General features: G+C 41.8%; 1 protein-coding gene across 3 annotated transcripts in view; it reads left to right on the top strand.

Moving 5' to 3' along the window:
• The first annotated feature begins 367 nt into the window (after nt 1-367).
• FAM135A (family with sequence similarity 135 member A) overlaps nt 368-20,734 on the top strand; it is an 82,745-nt gene continuing 62,378 nt past the window's right edge. For 2 of the 3 annotated variants that reach the window (XM_090136194.1, XM_031611308.2), the window contains exons 1-3: nt 368-515; nt 12,915-13,000; nt 17,455-17,575. In XM_090136194.1, coding sequence (XP_089992320.1) covers nt 17,499-17,575 — 77 coding nt within the window. In that variant the 5' untranslated portion in view covers nt 368-515; nt 12,915-13,000; nt 17,455-17,498. Of the gene's footprint in view, nt 516-690; nt 835-12,914; nt 13,001-17,454; nt 17,576-20,734 lie in introns of those variants that run through there. The other variant, XM_090136193.1, reaches the window with a different exon arrangement.

Raw genomic sequence — 20,734 nt, 5'->3', positions numbered from 1 at the left:
CCGGCCCCGCGGAGCCGCGGGAGGAGCCCGAGCCGAGGCCCGGCGGGGCGGCAGGGGGAGCAAGAGCCCGAGCCGGGCGCGGCGGCGGGGCTCCGGCTGCCAGCAGCGCCGCGGGAGCGACTCCTCGGAGCCGGAGGCGGCGCGGAGAGCCCGGCGGGGAGCTGGGGATGCGGCGGCGGCCGAGGGCTCCGCCGCCGCCGGCTTCTGCCTCCGCCTAGCCGCGAGATCGTTGTTTCAGAGGCGGCCGCGAGGCTGCGGCACCGCGACCCTCCGGCACCCGCCGTCCCTCGGCGCCGGGCGGCAGGAAGCGGCGCGCGGCAGGCTCCCGGCGGCCCCCCCTCCCCGCGCGGCGCCGGCGGCGCGGGCCGCTCCGGGAGCAGCGGGCGCTGGCGGCGGATGCCCGCGCTACGCCACCCCGCTGCTGCCGCGGCCTGGACTGCGCTGCGAACGGGAAGCGCGGGCGAGGAGTCGACGGCTGAGCGGCGGGCGGCGGCGGCCGCTCCTTTCCGTCCCAGGTCGGTGCGGGACGGCGGCGAGGGGGGCGCGGGGCGGCGGGCCGGGGGCGGCGGGAGCGCGGCGCGTCCTCTCCCCCTCTCCCCCCCGCTCCGCCTTCCGGCCCCTTCCGCCGGGATGCGGCCGAACGGCAGCCCCGCGCCCGCCGAGGGCATGGCGGGAGGGGGCTTGTTTGTGCGGGGACCCCCGCGGCGCCGCTCCGGCCCGGCCCCTGCTGGCACGGGGGCGGGGGGCGGTGGACCCGCCTCGCCCCGCGGCCGGGAAGATTCGGTGCCCGGGCAGCGCTCCGCCGGCGCCGATTGTTTATCGCTCCGAAAATAGGTCAGGAATAATTTCCACCTCGTTCCCTCGGTGAAGTGCCCGAGAGGCGGCCGCCCGGCCGGGCTCGCCGCGCCCGCGTTGGGAAACACTACTGTCTGTCTGTCTGTCGGGAGCTGGAACGATAGTTTTTATTTTTTAACGTTTTCGTGTAGTGCCGAAAGTTGGCGGCCGAGCGCTGGGAACAGCTGCCGGGTGTTTCCTGGTGCGGCCCCGTGGGTCCGGGCTGCTCGGCGGCCCTGGGAGCAGCCGGGCCGGGAGGGGGAATAACCCCGCAAAAGCCCCACCGGAACCACACCGCCACCCCGGCACCGTAAGCCCAGCACAGCGCTGGCGGCAGAACCTGCAGGAGAAGCGAGCGCTCCAGTGCGGCTCTGCTGTGTTCCGGGAGGTTTTTAACATTTTCCGTAGAACTTGCGTGGACACCTTATTGCGTGCTTATAGGTTACAAGCGTGCCGCTTGGAAGTTGCATAACATAGCTGATTTGAAGATACAATTGTGGGATTTACGGTCACATGAATGCTGTGATTACAGAGGTGTTCGGGGCCTTTGCTCCTTGCAGTGGACTTTTTTGATTGAAAAGTAAGCAAACTTTCTGTTTTAAGCCTTATCGTTTTAGCAGGTGACTGGGTGTAAGTGGCCTTTATGTTTTAGCGGGGTTTGCTTTAAGAAGTGCAGCTGCCTTATTGCTGAGTTACGTGTGGGTAAGGCAAGCAAAAATTCACACACTGCTTTTTGTTCGTTGGGCTAATCAGTAGGAAATGCTGCTGGCGTGATCCACACTGCTCTGTACTGCTCTTCATTACATATCAATCCCCTGAATGTTTTATGGAGCATTTTGATTGTGGAGAAGAAGTGCTTGGCCCTTGCTAAAGGAAAGCTGAGCTCTGCTGGAACGTTACGGCTTTTTCAGGATAAAAAAATGTTGGTTTGTGAAAGAACAAATTAAGTATTTCAGCGTAGTTTGTATTGTTCCGTTCAACTGTTCTTTGCCCGTTGACACTGAAAATGCTGTTTTGCAGGTAGTGAGCAATAAACCAGGCTGTAGTTGGATTTTTATATATACTTAAACTGAATGTAACAGCATCATCACTTTGCTCTGTTTCTTTGACTGTGGCAGTCGCAGTGTGAGTACCTGCATCTGACGCAGCAGGGATCAGCTGCAGTTCTGAGCCCATGCTTTGGTGGGTGCCTCTCATTTTTCCCTCTTTAAGTAGCATAGGTCAATGCATCAGCTCTCCTTCAGTAATCGGTAAAGATTATATTAGAACTCGTTCTTTGGTATGGTTTAAATTTGCTTGATGTGACATACAGTCCTATAAAACTGGTCATTCGCAGCAGTATGTGAAACTACTGTATTAGTAAAATTGATTTGTTGTCTTCACTTTAAGCTATAGTAAGTATAAGTGGCCTGGGTAAGGTTTGATGTGTAATCAGTAGTGGTCAAGTGAATGCAGGAATCAAAATCTCAAAACTGTGATTCTGAGGAACGTGCCAGACAACCCAGTATGTTTGTTGACTGAATCTAGTTCCACTGCTGTAGAATTTAGTTCTGAGTTCAGCAAAAGCCCAACAATAACATCTTGTATTCTGTTCAGGCTGCAGAAGAAATAAGCCTCAGTGTCTGTTCTGAACCCACCAGAGCCCCCATGCAGATAAGAACAGTAGTTTTGTTCCAGATCTTGTCTCCAGGACTGTCTCTTGCATTTTATACAACATGGAATAGTAAACATAGTTCCCAAGAAGAAAAGAGGGGTAAAAATCAAAATTCATGCTGCTGGATTCACTGTCGTTGCTAGTCCATCAAGAAAGACTGAGCCTCTGCTGGACTTAATTGTTGTGGTTTAAGATGTTGTTAATACACTGTAACAGGATGTTTCTGTATTTTGGTGCAAGCTCCTCTTGACAGTATTGGCTATACATGGAAGTGGCCAGAAAAGCAAACACTGGCAGGGAGGTGAAGTGGATTGCTGTGAGTGGCAAAGTCTTGAACTACTGCAGGTAGAGAGATGTGGGAGCCCTGTCACAGCTCTGATTCTTGTAGTACTGTTTCATGTTCTTGAAGAGAAGCTAAATGTCTGTGCCAGGCTGGGAGACAGGTACCTAGATGTTCATAGATGTAATGCAGAGTGCTGATGCCTTTGTGTGAATGCTGTCCTGAACAAATGCGAAAGTTAAGCTGTTAACAAAGGTGGATCTTAATGTGATAATTATAATAAATTGTTGGGAATTCTTACTACTGTTGATTCTGTTTCAATATTTGAAGTTGTTACTGATAGAAGCTGGTGCTTCTTGTTCTTGCTTGTTAAATGATTCATCCTCTCCTTTGTGTATTCTGTCCTGAAATCTTTTTGTTCTTTTGCACGCACTGGTTCCCAGCCACTGAAGGGTAGCCTTGGTGGGAGACACTCTCTAGTTAACCAGGGTTGAAGTGTTGCATTTGCATTGTGTGGGATTTCCTCCCTCCCACTTTCCTCCTTGTGGAAAAGTACAATCTCACTAGTGCTTTATATTGCTTTCATGACCGGGGAGAGAAGTAGCATCTGTGTATCGACCAGTAATTGTTCATGATGGGTATTTATTCTGCAAGCCTGCTGCTGTATGTCAGCTACCTCTGACAGGGTGTTGGCTTAGAAAGCACGTAGCCAAAGTGTTCAAGTGGAATACAAGCATGTTCCATTTCTTTTCTGGTTAAACTATGAACATAACACTTATTTAATCATGAATTAGTCTTAAATTCATTTTTCCCTGCTGGTGGAAAAGCTTTGAAAATGTGATCTTCTAATGAAAAGTGTCTTGGAATGTGTTATATGTGGTATATAGGAGCCTTCAAGGCTTTGCATCTTGCTGGTTTAAATCAGGAGGAGCAACAGACTGCATCTGATCGGTCGAATACACTCAAAGCTGCTTTTTCTTTTCCCTGTGAACTTTCTACAGTCATACTGCTTCTGAGTAGATGCCATTTCTGCAGCAAAGCCACGCAAAACAGTGTTCTGCTAACATTCATGTGCTTTATGTTTTCTGTGTCACAAGGCACGTGCTTTTAAGTTTGAGTATTTGTTGATTTTGGCTTACTGTAGCATTTTACTAAGCACATTTTGATGACGCTCATTCATGGAATATATCTCAAAGTATTGTGCATGGAAAGCTCTGTCATTGTAGAAGTATGAACACAGCAGCTAAATATTTATGCATTCGTTTCTAGCGAAAGCTGGTGGTATGTTGGTAACGCGGTGTAGTTGATGTTTGTAGAAGTCTGTCTTACAAATTGTCTTCCTCAGAGAACAATACGTGGAACATTTGTGGTAACATGAGTATACAACAAAGGGTATACAAGAAGAAAATCTGAAAGGGAGGAAATAGTTTGCTGTAGTTTGAGGTCGGGGAAAAGTTAGGTGAGTGAACTGTGTTTACTTCAAGCAGGAAATCTGTGACAGCACTATTCTTGGAAAGAACAGGCGGAGAAATAAGGAGCAGAGTGAAGCCTCCAAGAGTTCAGTTTATAAGCAGAACAAAGGTTGAAAATGCGAAAACGGACTGAAATGGCTTTAATTCTATTCATGGATTTTCTTTAGAGTTTTTGGATTTGGGTGCATTTTCAGTGCTAAGAATCACAATCCTTTGTTGGAAGCAAAACATGAAGTCTTCCCTATCAATATTTCTTACTAAAAATAAATGTGGAATTTCTTCCTTCCTAAGTTGCATGACTTATATCAGGAAAATTAAAAGCAATCTTTTTCATATATATATTTTTAAAATGAAAAGTTACGCAGTTGTTAACTCTAATGTTATATAATTGTATATATGTATATTCAAACACATCTGTCTCTCTATATAAAGCCTCTAGTTTGCTAAATGTCATTTATAAATCACCAGCACCCTCTCCTCACCCAAATTCTTAGATTTAAGTAAAAATCCACAGCATTTATCAGTTGTACAGGAAGCCTTGCCTTTGACTTCTTGTTTTTCTGATCCAGCTCTGCTTATTTATAATCACAGTCTTGTTTGTTTGTTTTAACTTAATGAATTTGTCACTCTGATGTTTTACTGATTGTGCCGTTGGTCATTTGTTACCTATTGTACATACAGGATGTCAAACTAGATCAACTAATCCTGCTTTCTCATTATAAAATAAGTTGAACTCTCTTTTTGCTTTAGATGGTTTTCTGAAGTTAGTAAAGCAAGTATCCCTCTAAGGATTTGAAATTCTGATATCAGAATGACTCACAGTATATCTTTTATTTTCTTTCTGTTAAAGCTCATGGAAGATATGCAGTAGTACTTGCTCTCCTATAGGTTTAAGAAGTACTTTCTGCAGAAAATGCCTTCTTCCCAGGCTGTCAGTTCAGTTGCCACTTGATTTTTCTGCATGTTTGTAGATTTCCTTGTAAAAAATTGTAAAAATAAATAAATAAATAAATAAAAATCCAACAAAGTAGTGTAGATTAGAATTGTCTTTCATGAGTAAAGGTATTTGTATATCTAGTCATTTAAATCTAGCCTGCCTATCTGTATGAGGCCCATCTAACTTTCCATAAATGCTTTTTCTTTTTTAAATTTTCTGGGCAACCTGAGATTAAATCAATGATCAGATAATTCCAGAGCCTGGGATTTTATGCACTTCTGACCATAAATCCCTCAGTTCAGTGAAATAAGTTGGATCAAAATATGCAATAGTAGCGTGGATATTGGAGGTGCCAGAACAATGGGGCATACGTAATAGAAAATTTGCATTTACCTCTTTTCATGTAAAATGGCAAAGAATGAAAGCCTTATAATAGCTGAGGTCAATACTAGACGTAACAGAGGAAGCTGGGACCTGCACCTCCAGCCTTATGCTGTCATGTCTGGCTGGGCTTTTCCTACTAAAAGCCCTTGTCACTCAGGGAGAAGCTCAGTGCCATCGGATTTAACCTGGCACTAATTTTACATTGCATGTTCTTCAGATATGATCCCTTCTGTGGAAAGGACGTTGTGATACTGTGATAGCAATTTGAACGTCAGCTCAGGCTACAAGTGCTTGTTTTGACTGTTGGCTGGTGACAAGAAGTTTAGACAGGAATGTACCTGTCTTTTGACTTGTGAGATCTATGAAAGCTGGTGAAGTTTAGATTGGAAGATAAATGTGGAGTCAGGATGATAAGCTTTGAGTTTGTCCCTCTCAAACACAGCGATATGGGTCTGTTTGAAAACTCATAATCCATGCATCCTCAGAGTAGGGAAAACCTCTGATAACTTGGCTCCTGGTAGTTGGGCTTCTTTTCTCTGTGTTTTTCCTTATTCTAGCTGCTGCATATTTGAAAGGGGCATATAAGGAATCCAGTGATTAAAAAACGCTAGTGTGTAAGTTTCTGACTGAATATGACAAGTAAATTGTAGGAATAAAAAAAAAAGGATGAACAGAAACTGTTCAACATTACCAAAATTGTTTACAAGGCAATGCCTTGTAATTGCTGTCATGGTTCAGGCTGATTCCAAAATCAGTTTGCTGCTTTGTTTTGATGTAACCCTTCACGTCTACCCATTGAAGGTGCTGAAGGTGATCATTAAGTTGGTGTTATTTTGAACACGTTGCTCCCAAGCACAGCAGTGCCATTTTGCACTTGTGTCAGTTCTCCTCACAGCTCATCAGAGTCAATGCTATTCTGTCAGGAAGGTGGCATGTGGGGAGGGAAGAGGGGCATCAAGCTATTAAGCTGTGGAATAAGCAAAAGCAAAACTCTGTAGTGTTGCTGTATTCATGTGTTTAACAGGGACTGTGCACGTAACTTCCTTTGGTACCTTAGTGGCAGGACAGTGCTGGTGCTGTCGGGGCAGAGTGAGGCCTGAGTGCCGGGGAGGCCAGGGCAGGCCTGGTGCTCTGCCTCTGTGACAGGAAGGGAAAAAGCCCTGCTAAAGGTGTGCTGTCATCTGAGGCTGTCAGTACCACCAGTCAGTAATCCTGCAAGCAGAGCATGGCTCTGAGCCTCCCCAAGGAGTGGCGCAGTTGAAGCTCTTCACACTTCCCAGCCCTTTGTGCTTCCTTCAGGAGAGGAATATCCCCCATCTGCCCCTCAGGAGGACTCACAGGTTGTTGTTTCCTTCCGTGAAACACAAGCCTGTGGAGGAGGGATTGGGACATCCCAGGAGTAGATGGACTGGAGTTTGTGATTAGCCTCTTGAGGCTGTATCTTTCTGGGCAGGAGGAGTATTTATATTGGCTCCTTTCTGCTTCCAATTTCTTAACTATTGTAAGTAAGGAGTGGAGGGTTTTTTTACCTCTAAAATGACTGTGAGAAGGGCAAATTGTTCTACAATTGCTGCCGTTCAACCCTCTTTGCTTGGCTTCTTTCGATGTGAAAAGAAGGGAGCTGTGAGGGGCTGCTGTCTCCCTGCTGCAGTTCTCCGTCCCTTCCCCATCAGGGGTGGTGAGAGCTATTTGTGGAGCTGTGCCTTGAAACAGGATAAGGAAGTGATCTGATGGAGCTCTGCAAAAATAGATGATTCTAAAATGGTAACTAATTCATTTTAAAATGCTGTCCCACAAGCAATGTGTTGTGGGAGTGAGATGCTGTGAAGATAGAAATGAGCACCTGGGATGGGAGCTTGTCAAGCTGCTGATGGTGTTCTAGTATAATTTCATGGGGAGAGATAACTTGAATTCTTGCTGAGTTCTTGCTCATTTCTTCAGGATTAGGTGTTAATATTGACCTAACTATGGACAGATCTTTCTCTTCTAAAGCAAATAAAAGAGAGCAAGGAGTGATCTTATTCAATTTAATGCTTTTTTTTCTTTTCTGACTTCTATTCCTGTTGGGTATGATCTGGTTCACACCAGGCTGCAGTGGTAGAAAAGAGTGATAATGTAGACTTAGAAAGGTTAGATGTGCTCCAAGTTGGTGCTCCTAGATTTGGAATTGAGCAGGAGGTAATTTGCTGGAGATGCCATCTGAGCTAACAGGGATCATCAGGGTTCTTCCTTACCTGGTCACTAGTAAGACAAACAAGCAGCAATAAGGTATTACACTAAACTGACATAGAGGTTGCCTCACTGTATGTCTGAAAACTGGATGTATAAATAGTTTTAACACACGTTCTGGGATACTTTTCCCATGACCACGTTAGCTTTGTGAGGTCAGTGCTCCCAGTGGCAGTCCATTTAATTGTCCTTCACTTTATGTTTGCATCATGTAGTCAGACCTAAATTGCATTATACTAAAAGAAAACAGATTCAAATGTAAGGCTAACACATGCTTTGTGTACCAAAACAATTGCAGGAGGGTCTTTGAAGAATCTGTGGTTAAAAATCATGATCAAGGAACAAAATAAGAAGCTATGACATTTCTCTAATCAGTATTGAGTAAAGGCAGTGGGCAGATTTCAAGCAGATGACAGTGCTTTATATTTTCAGAATTATAATGGTTGGGTTTTTTTTTTTGCATTTAATATCAAAGAAACAATCTTTTAACTTGAATTTATGTGTAATAATGCTTGCCTCAATCTGCTTTGCTAAAATGGTGGGAAACTGGAAGCCAGTCTGTGACAGAAAGAATAATATCAGAGTTTACATTTTTATAGATATATTCCTGTAAAGTCAGTTCCAAGTCAGGTGACTTTGTGTTAGGTTATTAACATTATGTGTTAAAAAATAAACGAGGCTCTGATGCAGTACCCCCATCTGTCAGTGAAATAATTTCTGTCTGCTGAAAGGTCCGAGCGAAGCGCCTGTCCTTCCATCTTGGCACATCCAGCCTGTCACCACAGATGGTGTTCGTGTAGGAGCTACCAAGGATGTGGCTTTGTGACCACTGATCCTGGATCAGATTTACTGTCAGATTATGCACTGTAACTTTGATCAGGCAGGCAAACTATCACGTTTCTCAAGTTAATAAGAGTACACAATATATCATTTGTTCTGACTTACTGCCTACTGTGGGAGGAAAGACGGTAACTATTTGGCATGATGCCTTCCAGTAAAAATCAACCTGTCAAATCTAAACTGTATTTACTGTCTTGTCAAACTGTGACCTCGTAGGTATGGGAACAATGACTTAACTCAGTAAATGGTGCTATGTTTTATTTACAGAATTGCTACTTAAAAAATAATTCAGTGAGGATGTACCAATAGATTTCTTCTTTATTTCTCTTAAAGATCTATCTTTTTAACAATAAATTTGATTGTGCTGGGAAGGAAGTTGCAGTAAGTGACTCGAGCATTATTCTGATTCATGAAATACTGCAGAGTAATGACAGCAACAGTCATTGCAGACATTTTAATGCCAAGTTCATTTGTACGCGTGAGAGCTATTTTTCATTTCATTGCATTTCCTGGCACATGGAATTCAAAGAAATGTTGATTTTCTTGCTTTATGAGTAGGAAAAGGAAATATGTTTAAAGTACACTGAAAGAAACCCTTACTAGACCCTTTATGAAGAATTTCTTCAGTTGAATAGAATCAAAATATTTTATCAAGCTTCTCTTTCCCAGTCTATTAATTCCTACATAGTACATCTTTCTTAAATTCTTGAGATTATGATATGGTGAATATATTGTTACACAGTTTGCTATTTAAGCCAAAATAGTACAGCTTACAAATTTGTTGTGTTGTGTTTGTTTTTTTTTTTTTAGTGTATTGTATATTTGGAGTAAACACCTATTTTTCTTTTTACCCCATCTTGTTCTTCTGAAAAGCTTGTTAGGAAAGAATATGTTGGTTGTATTAAGTGGAAATTATAAGAAAAATAAGTCCACTCTCCTTGGCTCTTAGTGCATGAATGTGGTAATAGTTGCATCATTTTTCTCACTTGGCTGCTGGTTGGGACCAAAGGGCTGATTTACATGGCAGCACACATCCTGAACTGCCAGCATTTTTCATGGAAGTGCTGCATTTCACTGGGTCTTGATGGCAGTCAAATTTCTGCCACTTAATTGTTACCTTTTTAATCATTACTTTTAAGATGTGTTTTATATTTTTAGGGGAAGTCCTTGTAAAAAGCAAGTAAAGTATTCAGTTAGGTTTGTTCACGTTCTGTTTCCTCTTTCTTTATGAATTACTGTTGGAAACCATTGCTCAATTCCACCAAATGTGAAAGAGAAGAAGGTCTCTTAAGGATGATGTATAGTGTACATTGACAGCCGAAGAGGGGAGAAACTACAATGAATGCCCTATCTAGGAGGAAAAATACAGAAGTCAGCCGCTGTGTGGTCTGTTTTGCAGCAGCTGGCCGCTTGCACTCGATATAGATAGGTCCAAAGCACCTGCAGGATGTGTGATTTTCTGCTTGGTCAAGGTGTCATGGCCAGATAGAGGGTTATCATATGGAGGGAAAGGAATGCATCTGCAGGAAAGCTGCTTGTTACTCTGCTGCTCACAGAAGTTTTCGTGTTAAACTTTTTAATGAGGAAGCTTAGAAATACCCTGTCATTTGCCAGACAAAGTGCAGTGCTAAGGTAAAAGGGAATAAGCCTAATAAATGTTCAAGATGAATTATTACAAAGCAGACGTGATCTATTAACAAGGCAGAAGAAAAGAAATAAGTGCAACATATTGATGATTTCCATGCTCAGTGGGAATAATCAAGTTGTCAGCTCAAAGTAGCAAGTGTGTTGTTTTTATCAAACACAGCGGGCCAGTTATTGGTTCTAAATTTAAAGAATAATGTGGGAAAATTTGTTTGGTGGTTGTTTATCTAGTCCATGGTAGTGTCATAATTGTTCTGCACCAACTTTGTTAGAAAAGGTGAATCAATGAATCAATGCAGGGGGCTGTCTGTGAAGTAATACAGCCTCAGAGAACCTACAGAAGAGAACTGTCATAGTTGGGTTTTGCCCTGAGCCTACAGTATTTGGTTATTGTTTAACTATATTCAAGTGAGAGGAGATATTTATATTCAGATATGGAGAACTGTGCAGATTTAAAGACAGTATTATCTTCATTCAAATAATAAATCCTTATATAAAGCACTCTATTCTGTTGGTTCTTTCTGAGTGGTAGTTGTGTTGTCTTTTTAGTATTGAGTTAATTTGAATAAGGTATCCTAGATACCTCTGCTTAACGTTATGTTGGTGTTTTTTTCCCTTGTTTTACAGTGTGATGTTTATGCAACCCAAAACTCAATTAGCATTTCTTAATGTACCTCTCTCACCTTTTTAATTGTGGAGTACTGGGCTCTGGTAGTAGTGCTGAGGAGCTCTGGTCGTCAGCCAGTATGCTGTGATGCTGGGTGCTACTCACGTCCAAGAGGATTTTAAAAGAAGACAATTGAGTTCTGCTTGATGCACAGGTCTGGGCTCTCCATAGAGAGCCTGAAATGCAGAAGGAGAGGTGAAATGATCAAAATAAAAGGCTGGCTCTTTGCAGCATCATGCTGAACTAATACATGCAGTAAATTACACTTTTCAGTTTAACAGTAATTAAAACAAAGGTGGATATTAGCTTGGGTATGTTTTGGCCATCTAGATAGTTGAAAAACATTCCTGATCACATATAGTAACATTTGACAGCTCCTGTGCATAGTCTTGTCAAGTCTATGAGAAAAGTAAATGAAAAAAGACTATTTAGGTTTACAATGAGCTATCATGCTATCGTGCACGCTCTGAAAGTAAGCATTGGGAATAGCTGTGTAGGTCAGGGTAAGATCTCTGTTTCAGCCACAATGAGTTTTAGCTGAAGGCTGCGTCCAAGAAACAGCTAAAATTGGAACTGAAGACAGTTCTCAGGTGGGGAGGACAAATCTGTGAGTCATCAGCACAGAGATAGATGGTGGTTGAGTTTGTGTTGGCAGATACTGGATCTCTGAGTATAAAGGGGGAAAAAGGTCAGGCAGAGAGATGTACAGAGCTCCTGCAGGAACTTAGAAGAAAACATTACTTGAAGAGTGATGAAGGCTAGGAGAAAACTAGAGGAAAATAAGCATTTTGTTATACTTTCATTTGTAGGATTCTGAACTTTTGGTTTGTACTTCTACGGAGTATAAAAAACTAAATTTAAGGCTAATCTTACCTATTCTGAGGATTTTGTGCTCACTCTCTTCTTTAAAAACAAACAAAAAAAAGAGCTTCATCCTTTAAAAAGTAACCCAGACAACAAATTGTGGCGCAGTCTGTATTGTGCAGTTCAATAAATGTCATAAAAGTCAGTGTCATTTTGATGCGATGTTATGGTACTGGAATTTTACCAGGGCATTAAAGATATTTTGTAGTGTTGAAGATGTTATGTTACACATGACAAGCACAAGCATTTTCTATTAAAAAAAAAAAAAGAAATCCGGGTAATTTATTTTTTATGCTCCAGTTTCTCTATTTTCTCTGAAGCTAAAGCAAGAACAGTTTAGTTTCACAGCTTGCCTGCACAAGTTGCAGTAGGTTTTGTGTTTCTCTGAAATTCATACAGAAGGGACACGAAGTTCCTCTAAGAAAGCATAAATAAGCATTCCTTTCTCTTTGTGTCTAAAATCTGAAGGATATCAGATAGAGTGGGGAGTTCTCTCTAGGGAAGTATGTTCTTAGGGCCTGTTTCCTGAATTTTAGCCAGGGTATCTTTGTCTCCTGAGCAGGAGAGACACAGGGTTTAACAGGAACATTTCATCTGACCTGTTACTGAAGGTTGTCTCCTCTACATAACCATGTGGGGCCGCGTGGGGACATGAGATGTATTTGGCAACTTGAATCGAAGAATCTCCTCCTGCCTCCTTGCTGTGTCACTGGTGGTGATCTGGGGTTGTCTCTGGAGACCAGGCAGGGTGTGGGGAGCCCTTTGGGAGCTTGGTAGTGAATTTCCTCAGCACACACAGAGGTGGTTTGACTAAATGTGGCAACATCAGCTTTGCCAGGGCACCAGCTTCAAGAAGCTTTTTTTTTTTTTGGCTTCATTTTGGAAAAGTAGGTGTCAGACTGCTGCACTTGCAGAAAGCTGAAAATTGTGGTGTAGGAGGTGAGGGCAAATGGGAGAGTGGTGGTGGAAGGTATGTATTTGTGTTTGCTGGAGAGAATTCATTATATGAGGACACAGGGAGGGAGAATAAAGAACATTAGTACTAAAAAGCTCCAGAGAGATTGCACTTAGTAAAACATTCTTGTTTTGATTTGTTTTTTCTTTTCTAGTTCAAGCAGTATGCTTTTGACAGCAATAGTGAAGAACTGGATGACTGGTTAATTACTGTACTAAAATGGAGTATTTACCAGTAGAGGTAAGATATTTTTTGGATGTACCATGGTTTTATTTCTTAGCTTTGTCTTGCAGTTCCCAGTCCAAGAAGCAGATTAATGGCATTATTTGACAGGCATTTCACTGAGAACAAAACTGCTTTAGGAGGTTTCTGCATACCTCCATCTGTCTTTTCATTGCACTCAAAGGTGCTCTGATGTAGTTGCTATGAAGTATTACTAAAATTATTAATTAAAAAAAAAAATGAAAAAACATTTTTTTCTTTTTGGTGGACTTTTACAATCTGATGATATTTCTTTGATCCATTTTGTATTGTTGCCCCAGAGAAGATGAGTTTGAATAATTGAAGAAGTGATGAGTTAGTTTGGAGCAGCATGGACTGGCAAGGATATGTAGGAAATTTTCTCCTTAAGAAAAGATTTGTGGAATTAAACCCTCAGGATTGTGAAGTTTTAGTCCTCAGTATTGGATCAAGTGACTACTGGAGATTTTCAGTCTCAATGCTTTAATACTATCGGGTTTATCGGCTGCTTTGATTGTTCATAAGTTCTAAGTAGCCACCAAGAATTGTGAAACTCTTGGATTGTTTTAACCCTGTGTATTAGGATGTTCCTATTTGTTGTCACTTCCTCTGATACTGTTTATATGCTGCATTAACCTCAGTCGTTCATAATGTGGTTGCTCTTGATGAAGGATTCTTGTTTCTTGCAAGCAGGCAGGACAGCATTCAGTTCAATACCTCGGTTTCTGAATGCTAATCATATGCTTTAAAATACAACAATCAACTCATTAAGTATTGAAATAAATTGTGGACATGTAACATTATTGATGTTAATGCAAAGTTAGCTGTAAATATAAATAAAATGTACAAAGAAATAACTCTATGCAAGTTTTAATTTCTTAAGTTGGATTTTTTTGTGATTAGCAAACAAAAGTCAAAGAGCTTCTCCAAGTTTGAGTTTCCCCTTTAAAATGTTTATAACAGAAAATGTCATGCAGCAGTTACGGTTCAAAAACTCTGTTTTCCTTTGCACTGTTATGAAAGACTGACAGAAAGTCAGGATGGGGTTTCTGTCAAGCCAGGACAGTGGATGATCCCCTTCACCCTGATTAAAGAGCTCATGGAACAAACTGATGCTCAGCAAAGAAAAAAACCATCCTCAGAGGTCAGCTGGCAGACTGCAGTCCCAGATGTTTGCAGTGACATCCAGCAAACCTGTAACATTTCTGTTCCATCAAAGGCCAAGCAACCACACAGCACCATATGTTTCAAAGCAGTAACAAAGTACTTGCCCAACTACCAACTGTATTTGGGAAAGTGGCATCCTTGCCTTGTGCCAGTATCAATTGCTAAACCAACAAGAACTACTCAGCCACAGTTCACAAAAATGTGCACCAGAAAGCAATACTGTGTTCAAGTCTGCAATGGTGCCTGCCCAAGCAATCTTTAGTGAGCCGGTTGGGATGCTGAGTTAGCTCAAAAGAACAGGGAGAGAGTGGCCCCAGGCAGAGCCATATGAGACGGTACAGAAATGTTACAGGTTTGTTGGACAGTCCTTTTGGCAGTGATGAGAAAGCTAGGGAGCGCTTTTTGTTGTTGAGTAACTCATTCATAAAGCGGACCTTTGAATTTGTCCAGAGTTTCCTGCCTGGTGACAGACCCTGAAGCATTTGGGAGTGACTACTTGGCTAGCAACTCCTGCAGAAGCAGTTTTCCCTCCTCTTAGAGGGAGCCAAGCTGTTCAGGGACTAAGGACAGTGCCATCAGTGCTGGGGAATCTGAGGCATGTGATGACATGATGTCTTCATCCCATGGAAAAGTAGTCCATTTCATCAAAATGCAGGCTGGCTCAGACAACTCTGTGGCATCTTTTGTCCTCTTGAGCCATTTCTTTTTCTTTTTTTTTTTGAGGATTTTTGAGTGAGGTCCTTTCTGAGGCTGGTCCACATTGTGTGAACAGGAATTGTCTTGGGCCACATACACAACATATGCTCCAAAAGTAATACCTCCTATATTTTTCCACAGAAACTGCAACAACTGATACAAAGAGCACAGTGATGCTATTTGATCGAGCGAAAGCTCAGCTGCAAAACACTATTTTTCAACATAGTCACCACCATTAGCTATGCATTTTCAACAGCGATGAATAAGAGCCTGCATGCTGCACTTGTAAAAATCTGTGCCATTGGAGATGATCCACTGTTGCCACTGCTGAAATGCCTCACACATTGCCTCACTGTGCTCACATCCGCTGTTTGGTCTCCATCAGCATTCTGCAAGCATCGATAATTGTCAGTGGATGCCTGTTTTTGCACATGGAGGAGTTCAGTGACACACCTTGCCTTCATACGCAATTCCATGTCAGAGGCCATGTTTGTCACACTGCCTCTCTGCTGCCATCTGTCACACAACAACTTGGAATATTGGCAGGAAAGTTCAGCACCTACTGCCATACCACCAACATCCACCTGTGGCTTCAGGGGCCAACATCATAAGACATTACTTTCAAAGCAGCCCTCATAAGATAGATAATAAAGTTCATGCATATAAGTAACAAAGCTTACAAAGATTTTTTTAACTTTAGTATTTTTTATTGAAACAAAAGAGAGCAACAAAAACATAGAGCTAGTGGCAAATGTGACCCTGATGCATCAGGCTGGTTTGATGGCTGTGGTTGTAATTCTTAGTGAGCTCTTGAGATTTTTGATGAAATTTTGCTCCTCCTTTACTTCATCCTCAACAATAGCTGTTCACAAATGTATGTACTGCCAAACAGTGATGACATGAATAAGGTGTGATTGTGAAAGGAGAAATGTTTTTCTCTGGCACGATAGGGCTTATAAATGTGAAGGAGCGTGGTCAGATTTTTGAGTAGAAAGTCTGATTGCAGCTCTGTGCACTCCATTTGAAAATTCCCAGGCAGTGTATTTATGTTGAATGGAAATGGAGTTACAGATACCCCCAGGGCAGGGGGCACAGGGCAGGGGCCCAGCCACATTGCTAGCTGAGTTTGGCTGCATGCAGCCTGCCAGCAGGGCATCTCTGATCTACGTGCTGTAGTTCTGATCTGGCATGAAGGGTTCTTGATATGCATTCTTCCTATTGTTACAGCTCAGTTTCAGAAGCAAAATTCCTCTTTCCCTATGCTACATCAGTAGTACTGAGCTACTGCTTCTTTGTTTGTAGTGAAGTGTCCTTGAACACCTTGATAAAGGTTAGAATTGCTTGTTTATTGTTAAAAATCTAAACCTGTACTGTGGTGCTTGAAACCAGCTCCTCTAGAGAAAGTACAGCAAGGTAAATCTTATCGTGTGTCAGAGGCCAAGATAATTTGGTTGGTAGGTAGGCCCCCTCAGGTAACTTGCTTTCAAGAGACTGTTATGCTTTGGCTGACTTTTCTTTGCCAGCTACTCTGTTTTCAGTCTCAGTAGTACCACCTGCTGCCTCACAGACTCCCACCTGCTTGTTTAAGCTTGTATAGCAGAAACAGAAAAATCCCATAACCTATTCGAGCTCAGACCAGGTCAGGTATTGGGTTTACTGCTTCTGTGCTTAAGCCAGAAGGAGGACTAATTGTCACGGAGTTAACTAGATCAATTTATGCCCATGACAGGGGGCATAGGCCCCTGCCTCCCCCCCCCCCCCACCTGGCCCCACAAAATGGGAAGGAAGGGAGGTAATGTAAGTGATGGATTGCCCATTTTTGGTTTTTGTTTGTTTATTTCTCAAACCTGGCAGGAACTAAAAAGATTGAAGACAGATGTTTGCAGAAAAGGTAGTGTGTTTTATTAATCCACTTGATATTGTTGAAGGAAAAACAGCAGAACTCATCAAAGTCTGTAGGATTTTAATTTAAGTATCAGCAGGCAATTGTAAATTAACAGTATGGTGCCAGTCTGTGGCTGCAAAAAGGACAATGAGAATTAATGCTTTACTACTAAGAAAGATTGACTGAGAATCGGGGTGTTGCCCACCTTAACTCCTGCCTCTCCTCTCCAGTCTTCCACTTAAAAGTCCTGCAGCTCCTGTCAGGCCTTACAGCTTCTATTTGACCACACTGTAATTCAGCTATCCCTATCCTCATATCAGACTTGAGGTAGTGCTACTTGCTTGGCCATTCTGCTTCAGTAAGGGCTGGAAGGAGATCATGCTCTTTGTCTCCTTCATGGCAGTATTTTTCCCTCTCTCCAACCAATTACCAGAGCAGAGCTGCAGTACATAACTATCAGGAAGTTCCAGGGCTGTGTTATGCTAATCATATCATGATACTTCTTTGATAATATTTGATTCCTCCTCAGCAAAGATACAAGTTATTTGGGCAGGATTTGGCATATCCATTGTTCGTGTTTACCACAGGAAATGTATATTTAAGGAAACTATGAAACTGTGTATAATAGCATTTTCATTTTATAAGGACCAACTAGATATTGCCCTATGCATATGTTTTTAAAAAATTGTTTTCTGTTTGTTTTCAGTAACTAAGGTGCTGACAAGTTTTGACATCTTCATCCTCATAAACATGAGTGAAGTTCAGGCTATGGTAGAATTCTCCGTGGAGCTCCACAAATTCTTCAATGTGGATTTGTTTCAAAGAGGGTAGGTAGTGCATTCTTTTACACTTCACTGTGGTTGTATGGCTGATGTTGGAAAGTCCATAATGCCTTCTGTCACACAGAGTTGCTCCACACGTTATTGACTGTTTTGTAGTGATTTGAAAGTTATTTACTCTTTGTTGGAAAGATATATACTTGCCAGGAATTGAAATGTTTGAGTAATTTGACTGAAAACTTAAGCTGTAAAGAAGTACTTATTGTCTGATTGGACAAGGAGGAAGTTCTGTTGTTCTTTTAGAGAGTAGATGATATCCTTACTCAGACTTTTACCCTTTCCTATCTTAATTGCTGTAATCCCTTTTGCTTGAAATATGATAGGCTTTTCTCTTGAATCTTTTAAAATCTTTTTAAAATGTTGCTGCCCCTATTAGCTTATTAGTTTATCAATTTGGCATTAGAGAACTTCAGTAGCTTCTGTTGTCCTCGCTGTGCTGTGCCTCCACAGAACTGGGAAGGAGATCTGGAGGAAGAGTCAAGAGATGCCTTTGTAAAGAGAGCTTACCCTTCTCTAAATTTGACCTGAAGTTGGTACTGACAAGTGATAAGCTGTTGTGTTCACTATCACTTGCGGTCATACTGTATGCAGCAAACTGGCTGCATCCATCTTTTGGGGGAAATTGTAATTTCAGTCTTCATTGGAGGAGGAGGAGGATTAAGGAAGGCTTAAGAGGTCTGAGAGGATGCTGAGAATATTCTAAGTACTTTGATAAAAAAAAGTATAGTTGCTTGAACTGTGTCCTTTTTTTTCCCCCTGAAATTAGCAGAGAGGGAGAGGTTAGAATATGGCAACATGTTAATTTTAACAGAGAAGAGCCTGAAGGAAAGGAAGTCTTTAGGTTATCTTCACCCTCTGATTGAAATGATCCCTCAGCAAGGTAGTTAAGAAGCAAAGCACTGCATTTTAATTGCAGTGCTCAACTTGGCACATTTCTTTTAAGCTTGCTCTTTATAACACAGTACATTAACAGAGCAAGTTGAGAGAAGTAGAATGCTGACATGAGAAAAATGACAAGTAGATACTGAGTCTCTGTTTTCAGCCTTCAACTTCGGGCATGTTTTCTTAGAAAGCAATGTTAGGAAGGAGAGGGAGCTGCACTGCCAGAATAAGTCCCATGTCTGTGGGAATATTTTGGTGGTTAGCTTTTCCTAAAAGTTGCACTGCAGCTGTAAGTAGTAGAGTTACGTAATGTAGTTAAAGAATAATTTAAGTTCTTTTTATCTAATACAGCTATATCTCATTATATAATATTTTCTTATAGCTCTGCATCAATTACTTAAAAGCGAGCTTGCTCCAGGTTGCTCTTTTGGTTCATTTTAATCTGTTGCTACATTCAGATAAGGCTTCACATAATTTTCCTTTTTAGATTAGTGTGATGTGATCATGGGAGTTTTTGCCCAAACAGCGTTTGATATGTGGGTATTGTGTGACAAAATGAATAAAAGAAATTTAATTGACTAGGAGTTTTGAGACTGAAGATCTGAGATAGCAAGGCCCCTTGTCATCTTATTTCATAAAGGCTCCAGTTAGATTAGGGTTTTGTAGTGCTGTCCTTTTCTAAATAAAATGGGAAACGTACTGTGGTTTGAGTGAGGTGTGAACTGGAGAACAATAGAATGAGTTGGGTGGAAAACTGTTTGGGTGACCATACCCCAAGTGTTGTGGTCAAGTGGTGCAAAGTCCAAACCACAGTTAATGGATGATAGCATCACTCACAGGATCAATAATGTGTAGAGCCTGATTAACAGCCTGGATGATGAAACATTGTGCCTTCTCAACAAGTTTTTGAATGATAACAAACTGCAGGGAGTGGTAAGCTACAGTAGAGAACAGAACTTCTCTTTGAAAGGACCTGGACAAATTGAATATATGGGCTGACAGGAATCTCACTGTGTTAAAGACAAATGCAGAGTCATACAGATGGGGGCAGATAACACCATGGAGCAGTGCAGGCTGAGGGCTAACAGGTACGAGACAGCTTTGCAGAAAAGTACACCCAGGGCTTCATGGACAGTGAATTGAGCATGAGCCAAAAGAATGCTCTTATGGGTCCCTTCCAGCTTGGGATATTCTGTGAGTCTATGATTCCATGCTCATATTTAAAGTCCCCTTATTTTCTGACATTTGAGAGTGGCAGCCACTCACAAATGATGCATGTTTTAAGCACGGAGAAGAAACCTACATGCCACAAAACTCTCTTAAAGATTCTGAGACTTTGTGAATGACAAATCTGGTGCCCATTTTCTGCAGCAGTTGTCCTGCCTAAACACTGGCTTTGCCCTGAACTAGAGATGCATTTGCCTGAGGAAGAAACAGGAACTATGGGCTCACTTCAGATGGATTGATCAGTCTTTTTATCCTGTTTGTACCCAACTGCCTGCTTGCATCCCGCCTTTATTTTAATTGTGAATTCTTTTGGGGTGAAGGACCATAATATAACATCTTTCATAGTCTGGTATATAATGCAAACTGGTAAATTCCCTTAATTACTCCATTTAATTTTCATTTGACCTTGATATATGTTATGTTCTCCTACTTTGAAGGCTGTCATTTTGACCTTGTCAGCCTTCTGACTTCTCTCTCATCACAGCATCAAGCACTGTGGGAAAGCAAGGGCTCCATCTTTCCTGTGTTACGCTGCCTGACTCCTATTAGCAGCTTAGCCTTGGTACCAGGCTGCATTTCCCACTTCTCAGTTTTCAAACCAGGATATTAATTTTTCCATACTGGTTTTCCACTTCAAAAAATCTGCAAGAGATGCTCAATACATTTATATTGTCGAAAAATGAAGAGTCTCATACTTTTTAGAACTATTAGATATACAAGGTTTTTCTGAAAGAAGTCATTTTTTTTGTTTTCTGTCCTGCCAGTGTCTTCACACAAAAGCTGTTTCCTCACATCATTTTTGAAACACTGACAGTTTCTGTGTCTGTCACTGCACATCCCTATTTATATTTCCATGTTGTCTCTTTTCCTGTAAGCCCTTAAGCATAAGGACTGTGTCCATTTGCACAACAGGTAGCTAGTTAACTAGGCTTAATACAGGAGGGCCTATTTTTCCTTTTTTTAATAATCATTAATAGTTGTTTTTTCAAATATGAATTGGAAAATGTAATGGACAAGAGGAACTCAGCTGATGGTTTG

This window comes from Phasianus colchicus, chromosome 2, assembly GCF_987193195.1.
Source record: "Phasianus colchicus chromosome 2, bPhaCol1.hap1.1, whole genome shotgun sequence".
Classification (NCBI taxonomy): domain Eukaryota; kingdom Metazoa; phylum Chordata; class Aves; order Galliformes; family Phasianidae; genus Phasianus; species Phasianus colchicus.
Note: the sequence above shows the minus strand (reverse complement) of the source record. Positions and strands in the feature narration are given on the sequence as shown.